Source organism: Ctenocephalides felis, unplaced genomic scaffold (genome assembly GCF_003426905.1).
Source record: "Ctenocephalides felis isolate EL2017-DRISC unplaced genomic scaffold, ASM342690v1 CF-g0.4_SCAFFOLD_01604, whole genome shotgun sequence".
Classification (NCBI taxonomy): Eukaryota; Metazoa; Arthropoda; class Insecta; order Siphonaptera; family Pulicidae; genus Ctenocephalides; species Ctenocephalides felis.
In genome coordinates, this window is record NW_020537758.1 from 13,878,524 (window position 1) to 13,890,382 (window position 11,859).

The 11,859-nt window shown below is 27.0% G+C and overlaps 1 protein-coding gene across 1 annotated transcript; it reads right to left on the reverse strand.

Annotated features, from left to right (window-relative positions):
- Nucleotides 1–2,253: 2,253 nt before the first annotated feature.
- On the reverse strand, nucleotides 2,254–6,413 carry LOC113372593 (zinc finger protein PLAG1-like). Its single transcript, XM_026612950.1, has 8 exons — nucleotides 6,249–6,413; nucleotides 6,042–6,132; nucleotides 5,362–5,495; nucleotides 4,573–4,723; nucleotides 4,371–4,502; nucleotides 4,101–4,263; nucleotides 3,440–3,641; nucleotides 2,254–3,368 (listed from the first exon to the last, which is right to left on the reverse strand). The coding sequence occupies exons 1-8, from the start codon at nucleotides 6,265–6,267 to the stop codon at nucleotides 2,269–2,271; spliced, it is 1,992 nt and encodes a 663-aa protein (XP_026468735.1). The 5' UTR covers nucleotides 6,268–6,413; the 3' UTR covers nucleotides 2,254–2,268.
- Nucleotides 6,414–11,859: the final 5,446 nt, after the last annotated feature.

The window sequence follows — 11,859 nt, forward strand, 5'->3', positions numbered from 1 at the left end:
ATATTCCAAATTGACTGTTAAAATTATAATGAAAAACAAATTATTTTTCATGCCTTTGTCACATACAACAACTTAATAAGTTTAAATAAGTAAATAATCAATATGTTTTCCCCCAATAAATAGATAAAATGATTTTCTTGTTTATCAAACATCACTTGCTAATTTAAAATTGCAAGTGATATTCAAAATCTGTTGCACATACATCTGCTAAGTAGTCAGAATAATACTCGTAATATAAAAAGAAAAAGCAAAATATTCATTACTATAATTGTAAAAACAATTAATTAATATAGTTAAACTTTGTTAAGAATAATATGTTAAATATAAACTGTCTTTAAATAAGATAACGACAATATGAACTGAAACATTAATAAATGAAAAAGTAAGGATTCAATATTTTGCCAAAAGCCCGTGTAGAAATAGTATTACAATATAATTACTTGAAACAAATAAATTATTAAACAGAATTAATTTCAGCAGATGCATGAGCATGAACGAGTCATAAAATATCTCACTGAAATATGTACATACAGACAATTTTGAATTATGCAAATCCCTTTAAAATTGTGATTAGGCTTAGATTTATCATAGTTTTATTTTAAATTATGACATTCGAAACCGGCTTTTTAGTAGAAAACATCTAAAGGTTTTTGATGTAAGAATAAGAATTTTAAAATAATTGAAAATTACAAATGTATTAAATGAAAGAGCAAAACGATAGACGTCATCAGTTTCCTTGCTTTGATTTCTCTGAATAATTTTATTAAACAAAAAATTAAGATTATTTACATTTGTATTAAATTTGCCTGGATTAGGAAACACTTAGTCCTTTGCATAATTATCCTCAAAACTGAACGTGATTTTAATAAGTGTGTGTGGATAAACTTTATTTACTCTCGTCACTTATTATAATTTATATTATACAATACGCAGTTATATATTTTTGTTTACTATAAGTATCCATCTGTATCTAACAACATTGTTTATTTAAATAATAATATGATTATTAAATAATAATGAAAAATGATATGTTATAAAACATAACAGAGTATTTATTTATTGTTTGATGAATGCATGTACACATCAGTAACGTATTCTATGACACGTTTTGTAAAAAAATTGCTTTAACTCACATTGATCCCTCGAAGAAACTGCTTGCAATCCCAAAGCTAGGCTGCTTCGAGAACACCAAAGATCACTGCTTCGAAAACACTATTTCACATTTACTAGATTACTTTCAATTCACTTAATTTATAATTTTCAAATGTCCAAGTGGAGTCTTTGCTCAACACACGTCGCGACGCAAGTATTAGAGACTTTGGTGAATGAATCGTAAACATATAATTTAAAAATATGCAGAAGTACTTACAGTCTTCAGAATCGCAAATACATACACCATATATTTGATAATTGTATATATGAATATTACTAAAGGATACATTGGAATCTGTAAATAAAGTATTCGATTACAATATTAATTAGAAGGCCCATTAAAAACCTTCATAAAAGTCATTAATCTAACCCCTAAGTACTTCGGCACATATCTCTTTCAGGCACAAATTATCATTTACACATTTTACATGAAATTGATCTACATAATTAATATAACAAATTAATATATGAATTAATTAAATCTAATTTGAAAATTTAATTAAAAACGCTAAATAATTAACACACGTGAATCATTCATCAAAATCTCCATGACATGTGCACACCAAGATGGCCGGCCCCATAGGAGAAGTGAAAAGTGACATAACGTCGAGAGCGCGAATTTCAAATTGAAAAACTATACATTAAATAAAACGACTTTTATTTTATATTAACACACTTCGTTACTTGATGTTTATTAACAGTTGTAACTAATATTCATTTTAAATAGAATGTTCTCAAGTGAAAAAAAGCTTATATGAAGTCAAAATTTATTAAGATTAAGAATCAAACTTGATTCATTGAATAAGTTTGTCACTTTAAATAACTAAATTCAATAAATTATTGAAATATAATAACAAGAATAATCTTTATTAATATATATTATTCAATATCATTATCACAATAAAATAATATAATTTTCATGAATGACTGCATATTTGGTGTAAAATGTATGTGCACACAACAAATTTTATACAAAGATTTTGAGGCAGTTTTTTTTAAATTTCTTAACATTAACTTTAAATTAATCTTAAATTGTGTAATATAACAAATTTTAAATAATTTTAATCAATTATTTAGAATTAATTTTATGTAAAAGTACATTCAAATAAAGCTGAATTAACAATTAAACAACAATTCCTTTAATCCTTCTACATTTTTCAAACAAATAACAACACAACATTTATTATCAAACTCGTTTACATTGTTTCTACAGAAATTTTCATCCTTTTGGACATTGATATAATCTTTTGAAGCTACATCATTCTCATTGATCTCTGATGAATAATATTCCTTAATACTTTCCCAACATTCTTGAGATGGATCACATTTACAGTCAATACATTTACATATATCACGAGTAATATCTTGAAATGTTTGGACTAAACCTTTACATAAATTATTATTTGATTTCGATTCACAACAGGTATTATCGCAATTACATTTACATTTTTTGCTATTAAGAACCGGCTTTGGTTTCTGGTGCAGATTATTATCTAAACTGTTAGTAAATAGTTCATTAAACATATCATCATAATCCACATTTGTAAAATCATCAATATTTTGTATATCATCAATTATCGACTGTTGGTTCTCATAGGCGCTATGTAAGTCAATGCTTTTGCTCTCTCCAGTATATGCATCTTCCAATGTCATTGATAACGAACTGTCATTATTACAAATAACATTTTCAGCTACTGATTCTGTGGTATTTGTTTCCACAAGTGCTTTATTTTTATTACAATTCTGTAAATCTATATATGATGCAGTGCATTTCGGTACAACCAACCCATTTGGTAAACCTATGGGAAATTCATTGAATATTTTTTGATTGTGAAGAACATTATCATCTATTTTATTATCTTCATTACTGATGGTGTCAATATTTAACATGCTGGGTGATAAGCTAATGGGAATCTCAGTCAATTTTGTTGCCAATTCAGATATATCCATCCAAGACGCTGCAGCAGGAAGTTCCTCTTCCGATGCTAATGATAATTCCAATGCTTGCAAAGTGTTCGAGTATCCATTTTCTGTATCTGCAAACGATTTATAATCATTGACAAAGGCGTTTTCAATGTTCTCCGATGGCGTTGAGTAACCGTAATCATCACTGTTATATAATTGGCTATCGAGACCCATAACATCATTGTTTGAGTTGTTTTCATATGAATGAGGCACATTGAATGTGCTATCAAGTGTTTCTGCAAATCTTCTGTCTAAGAAAAGATTTAAAAATAAACTTTTGCTAAATAAACATAATGTTATTAATAAAAACAGGAATACATACCATGAGCGGCTTCAGCAAAATTATTCAGTACATCAAAGTCTTCACTGGATAATGCATTATTAAAAGTAATTCTCGATATTTCATAAACATTATCCTCAGGTAATTTGTCTGATTTCTCTGTATTCAAGCGAATCTCAATATTTGCTTGGGCAATATGTGTTTGCCCTGAATTCAACTCTGCTTTTTCATCTTGTTGATCATTCTATATAGATAAAAATATTCATATTTAAAATAATTAATGATTTATAGATAAAATAGATATACTTAAAATGGAAAGATGCAAATAAATTATAAAATTTAAGAGTGTGTGATTCAATAAATATCACTTACTGGTTTTTATTTGGGTATTAAATAGAAACACATGTATATATTTTATCCATAAATCATCTATTTATTGAACCTCAAAATAATCAAAAAAGATAATTAGCATAATAATAGTAAAAACAAACAAAAAATAACAACTGAAACCTGATAAAATATTCTAAGAGAACGTAGAAAAAAAGATATGGTAGGATGTTGGTTAATAGCATCAAAGAACTGAATTCATTAGAAATAAATATAATAAATCATATATTTAAGAATGCATCGTTTTCATATATGTATTATTTCAATGTAGAAGCATATACTCAAATAAACTGATATTTATGTGTTGGTGTGTTACCCTGTGCGTCTTGGTGTGTGTCTTGAGACTGTGTGAAGTGGTGAAGGCTTTCTTACAGTCGTCTTGTATGCAGATGTATGGCCGTTCACCAGAGTGAGTGCGTGAATGTGTCTTTAAGTGATGAGATGCCGTAAACGCCTTACCACAGCCAGTCATTTCACATCTGCAATTGAACATATAAATGCAACACATCTGATTTGTTATAAGATACAAGAATTCAGTTTTGAAAGTTGTAACTAGTTTTTATTTATTACAGAATAATTATTTTACTTGTATGGCCTTTCTTGAGTATGCGTTCGAATATGTTTTTTGAGATCACTCAATGTTGTAAAGCATTTGTGGCATTTATCATTTGAGCAGTCAAATGTGTTTCCATTATGTATCCTTTGATGTGCTCTTAACCTGAAACAATACAATCAGATAATTTTTCACATGTGGTTTGGAACTTGAGCTAAGTATACTTTTTATATACCTATATAAAGTATTAAATGCTTTCTCACATCCATTTTCGGTGCACTCAAAAGGTTTAACTTTTGTATGAACTCGCAAATGAATTTTTAGACTATAAGATGTTAAAAATGCTTTTCCACAATCAGCATCTGTGCATTTGAATTTTAGCTCGCCTGCAAATAACATATGTATTTGATTCAGCTATACATGCATATACAAACACACAAATATATATATATATATATATATATATATATATATATATATATATATATATATATGTTACAAGTACCATAGTCAATTTCTTGCAATGCAATCATTTCATTATAAATCAAAGAAACTGGTTCAAATAAGCAAAAATATAATTGAAAAAGAAGCAATAAAAATAATATATAGTACAAGAACATTTTTTGGTTTGATAATTTTCTTACTAATATTACTAATATTAGTAGATATATCAACTTTAAGCATGCTTCATTCAACATTTACAAAACATTAAAAATACAACTTACATAAGGCAGTAAACTGTATCTTAAGCATAATTGTCAAGTCATTATATAACATAATAACTAAATATAAATTACTATACAATAATAGTTTTGGTCAATGATATAAAATACAGTATTTATTGATATTATAACTTGTATCTATACCTCTTCATGGCCTTTACTGCAGCATAAACAGTTAATTTTATAAATTAGTTGTAAATCCTTGATTATTGAGAAGTAATATATTGTATTGGATTTTCAATCCAATATATTTAAAACACAATCACAAGACAATGATACACTCACAAACAACTTGTGCATACCAGTGTGCGTTTTCATATGTGTTCTCAAATTCCCAACTGTACTATAAGTGCGGGGGCACCGGTCATAAACACAGTGATATCGGGATAAGTCTCCACTATTATTTTCATTTTTTTCCTCAGTTTTTTTATCATCGCTGTAACAATTCTCAGAAATTATAGTATTGAAAAGAATATTGAAAAAACATATAACAATCAACTTTCTGAAGCTACGAAATTAGGAATTAAGAAACGGTCTGTTTATAAATTATACATCAAGAACAATTCAGATAAAGTTAATATTTATGTTTAATATATTTCATTCTGAACAAATTTTAATTAACTAATTAATTTATATAATTAATTTCAAATAAAATAACTCAATTTTCAATTTAGATCTTGATTTAACTGTATTTTATATAACAATTTTTTTTTGTAATTGTGAAATTGAAACAAATTTATTCATTTACAAAAATTTTGTTTCAAAAAAACTGAAGAAAGAAATCTATATTATTTTACTGTTTTTGGAGAAAGTGATATAAAGTAATAAATCCTTTATCTATATTTCGATGCTCGTAACATTGAATTAAATATTATATTAGTTCAAACTTTAGAATTTTATTTAAAAAAATAAAAAATGATTAAATGTGTATGAAATATGATAAGCTTGTAGCTTTAAGCATAAACAAAAATAAATTACTTACTTGTCACTTGGTAAAACATCTATCAATATTCCATCATTTTCATTTCGATTTTGAAACCAATTTGCTTCAAAATCTTCTTTAACGTAAAAATCTGAGAACATAAAAGGAGAACATTATCTCTGTGTATTGAAATTGAAACCGTCAAAAAGACAGTGCTATCCTAAAGTCATTACAGAATCACTCGTATATTATTCTTTGTATAATTACCATTTGGATCATTAGCCATATTTTGAAAAGGCGCAATCACTTGAATATATTAGCAATAATTCACTAAGTCCAAAAAAGCAATAACATGTTACAGATGACCATTTCTCACCCATTTTATAAATATACTTCTACATGTTTTAAATATAGCATACACACATATCATAGGTTAAATTTAGAATGACGTTTGGGAAGTGTTGCCAGAATAAGAATATTGTATTTATTATCATATTATTATTTTGATAATGAAAGGTTTGTTCTATCACAACCTTTTCATTGATGGTTTGTTCCGTTACACGCATAACTTGAATTCTGTTTTCAGCCAAACTTAAATGGAAACTAGTGGGGTGGGTGGCATCGTGCCTTAAGGCAAATTGCTGGAACTTCCCGTACCGTAACGAAATATTCGAGGAATACTGAATGTTTTCAAATAGATTATTATAAATATTGTAACATTGTCTAATATTTATAAGAATTATATAAACTGAATTGCTAAGTTGAAATTATTTGTTTCAAGTATATTAGAACTATAGTCAGAATTAAAAATAAAATCTGAATTATTTTCGATTTACAAAAAATTAAAAAAAAAAAATTGGAACAAAAATTTTTTTTCCAAAATCAATTATTTTGTTAAGACAAGCAGAAAGTTCTTTGAATCATTCAAATCGGACGCTTAGTTATCTCAAAAACTGCCATTTTTTACATATTTAGCTCCGTATCTTCGAAATGGCTGGGCCTGCCTTTGCCAAAAACTAATAAACACTTTTCCCAATCATTACTAATTGAATGTTTTTTATATCATTCAAATCGGATACTCCGTTCTCTCAAAAAGTCGATTTCTATTTTCTGCACTCTTTGCTCCGTATCCTCGAAACGGCTGGACCTGCCTTTGCCAAAAACTAATCAGCTCTTTTCCCTATCGATATGAATCGAATGCTTTTTGAATCATTCAAATCGGTTGATCCGTTCGCCCGGAAACGTGACTGGAAATTTGTATCCATACATACATACACACACACACACACATCCATTTTATGTGAGGTATGCCAAAATGTTCAGAAACTTTCAAAACGTCGAGAAATGTAAAAATTTTCAATTCCGATTTTCGGCCCATTACTATAACTTACCCTACAGGAAGTTAATAATAAATAATATTGTGCATACATTAAATGAATTGGTCCAATTAATATTTTTTAGACAATTAAGGTATTAAGTTTAGTTGATTAATAGATTATATAAATAATATATTCCATTCAAAAATTAAATTTATTTTCACGTGGTTTACTTCTACAATCATAAGACGTTCATTTTTAATATTAAATATTCCACCGAGGTTTTTCGTTAACAGAACATTTTCCTATTTTCTTAGCATTTCTCAAGCCTTTGTGATCTTTAGGTAAACTATCTAACCAATTCAAGACTTTGGATCTGCCTGTTTTGTCCGATTCGATATCAGATCCAAGTTCCGTGCAAGAATCATCTGTTTTAGAATTACGAGAGTTATTTGATAGTGTAGTTTTCATATATTGCTTTTCTCTCTTAGTATTTTCCAGTATTACACGTCGGTTTTTATGATTCTTTTCTCTTGGTCGTGGTGATCTTTGTTTTGTTTTAGGACTGTCAATCTAGAATATAAAACATTTAATATATATACATATATATTTATGATCAACTTTAAATTATATATTCATGAAATATATTGCAACCTGTCTAACGTCATCCATCGACTGAATAGAAGGCAATTTATTTTTATCATCGTTGGCCTTTCTGCAAAGTCTATGCGAAGGTTCCGAATTCGTCTTCTTCAATACTCTTATTGGGAAAGCTGCATATTTATGTTGAGATTTTTCATTATTACATTGATTAGAATCATGACGTGATTCCAAATTAGGAAGTTGCATTTCTATTTCGGGTTCTTTAATTGTTTTTTTCAATCTTGCTTGAATTTCTTGCTGTTGGGCTTTGATAATTTCAATTAACCAGTGAGGAGACAGGCCTTGCAAAAATGTATCAGATATAAGTTTCGGGCCTGCAGAAAAACAAGATTTATAAAAATTAAATATTTTTATATTATGCTAAGTGCTAATTTTTAGAGAAATTTTACATAAATTCTGCTAATATGTCTATAATTTTTATTATACCTTCTGCTTCATTAGTCATTTCAACTGCTTCTTTTAAGTTTGTGTTATCCATGGTAAAATTTAAGTGCATCTTCTCTATATTACATAAACTTAAATCAATCCCTTTATTTTCTTCAAATTTCTCATTTTGCAGTGCATTAAATGCATTCCAAGTGAGATTTTCACGGCCTAACAATGACATCTTTAATTTATTAAACATAAAATCAAATTTAAAATTTAAAATAAAAAAAAAACAATTGTTTCCAATGAGCAATAGATTTTGTAGAAAAATTGTGTCGAAACTTACATGGACGTAATTGTGCTATTAAATCATCAATTTCTGTCATCAAGCTTTTAGATTTTGATGTTATTGTGAGAGGTTTTTCGAAAATATGTTCATTTAACTGATTTTGCCACTTACGAATTAAAAGCATTACGATTAATTAAAGTATAAGAAACTATAAATATGAAAAAATGTCAAATATAAATAAAGTTATTCAATTGTTTATATTTCAAAATTACAATTGATGTTAATAATAACTACATCATTTTGAATTGAATTGAGCATTTGTGAATATGTTCTACAATTCTAGTAAGATTTCACTTGACATTATAAGATACATTTGCATGTGTTATTAATAAATTCAATTGAAAATGCATTTTTGGCACAGGTTATAATTTATATGCGATGCTTTGCTATCTCTTTTGCAATTACATACTATCGATTGAGATACTATACGATGTTGAGTATTGTATTAATAAATAATGCAATAAAAATACTATATGGTTTATATACATTATTATTAAGAATACATTTTATTTTCGGTGGCATGAAGCAAAATGTGATTTGTATTTCATATTTATATGGAAAGACTAAACAATTAATGTATACATTTTGTATATCGCATTACACTTTTAATTGTATTATTTTATTTTTGTAAATTGATATTGAAAACATGATTGACGTTTGATGAGTATATTTGATTCGCAGTTCGTATAATTCTTATTGCATATGTGACATTTGTGTGTAATGCCATATAGTATAGTAACAGCTAAAATATCAAATAAAAAGTTAACAAGTTAATTAAATAATTATTAAAGTTGTCCTTAATTAATTTCTTTTATTAAATTTTAATGTAATAATCAGGGCCGGATTTAGAAATTTGGCGCCCCGGGGCAATGACAAAAATGCCGCCCCATCCCCGAAATTTTACAAACTTTCGAACTTTTTTTAAAGCAATCGTGCTGCTTCAGCTGCGAGAGACAAAATATAGAAGCGCGTAAGCGCCGTGTCGCAGTCTAACGGATAAACAATGCTACAAAACTTATATAAATGTAAACAAAATTTATACTTATTATTATAATATCTTTAAAATATCTGGTAATTTAATGTGCATATGTCTTAAGATCACTTTTGTCCGCCAAATGTTTTTATATCAAATTTTTTTATTGGATCATCGAAACCGCTAAACCTGCCCCACACAAATTTAAGCAGTTATTTATTCTGTAAATTTTTTTGAATGTTATTGGACGCTTTTTTCTCAAAAACTGAATTATCATTTTTGGCATTTTGAAAACAGGTGGACCTGCCTTGACCAATAACTAATCAGCATGTCTCCTTATCAATAGGAATTGAATCATAAATCGGCTTGAATAATTAAAAAATATTAGATTTGAGACGTGCTGATTAGCTTTTGGTACAGGCAATTACGAAAAATGATAATTGAGTTTCGATATTTCTTCTCTGAAACAGCTACGCAGCGCTATTGCTTTGCAAAAAGTTCATAATTTTCGAAAAAATTCAAAATACAAAAAATGTGTTTTAGAAGTCTTTTTTTTCATTTTTCAATAAAATTTAAAGCTCTTTATAAATGTAATTTTCAGTACGGGATGTTTCAGTAATTTGTCTTAAGGCAAATGAGTCACTAGTTTAAATTTGTTTTTCGGCGCTTTAAGCTTGGAAGTGCACAAATACGTCATTTTAAGAGGGCTCGAGAACTGAAAAACATATTTTTCTTAAACTTTCAGCTTCTTTCCGGATATTTATATTAGCCAAATTGCCAAATTTGATAACTTATTAACCAATTTGATAATTTACGTTCGGATAGGGAGGCAAGGCAAAATAATAAATTTTAGTTATCGTTTATTTCAACCCAAATTTTGCATTGCAATCGTATTATGTTTTGTTAATTATATTTCTTGAAATAAAAAATGTTGTTAAAAAAAAATTGATTATATTGAATAGAATTTTTTTCTCACTATCCAAATTTTGCCGCCCCCCAAAATTTGCCGCCCTGGGCAGTAGCCCCGATTGCCCCTACTGTAAATCCAGCACTGGTAATAATATTAAACCAGGTATTGCAATTTAATTTATTTGAAAAAAATAAATGAGATTGCATAAAATTCCAGAAAAATACTTACAATAAAAATTCCAAAAATCAAACCTAATTATTAAAATCAGTACTTAGGAAAGATATTAAATTTTAAGAAACGTTTAGTAATTTTAATGATAAATGTAAATTGTAGTTTTTTCGAGAAATTGCTATAAGATAAATAATTTGTATAAATTGTGTAAAATAATTTAAATAAATAAATAAAAATAAGTACAAAATAAAGGATAGTAATTTATGTGAAACGTTCTAATGGAAAAGATACAAATTGATAACATATTAGAAAAATATAAAATAGTAATAGTAATAATAAAATAATAATAATAATTAATTGTACAGGTGGTAAAAATATTAATTATAAAAGCAATTCAAAAAGACAAAATTAAATAATAAAACAAAACATATAAAAATCAAATAATAAAATTAATGAAATAACCTAGATTTTTAGTATAATTTAAGCAAAAATTCAGTACTCACATGTATCCATTTACTTTGTATATATTCAAAATATATTTTATTAAAACACAAACATCACTAAAAATGTGCACAAGTTTACTAAATTCAATTCAAACAAAAATTCCTTATGGCATTCCTTATGGTATCAAATATATTTTTATAAAACAGTATATTTTTATAAAAACAAATATCACTAAAAACGGTAATGTTGTTTTGTATGTACATTTGGCACCAAATTTGAAATTTATAAAAATGAATTTGGATAAAACCAACAAAGTTTAATTTTTATGCCTGCAAGTTGCAAGATTTAGGTAAAACACTTTTTTCAATTATTAAATTATATTAAATTAGTAAAGCTATGTTTTGCCTCGTATAGGAAATCACAGTTGATATTATTGCAATAAACTGTATTTTACTGAAACACTAATATCACTAAAAATGTCCACTAAATTCAATCCAATAGGAAACACATGGCATTTCTCGTGGAATCTAATCAGAACTGAACTATCTTTTACAATATCACAAAGAAATGCTATTTTTTAAGATGAAGATGCCAAATTAGAATTTTATAAAAATGACTTTAGATAAACATAAAAAAATAATTTTTGTTGAGATGAAATTTCATAATTTAAAAATAATTACTTCTGA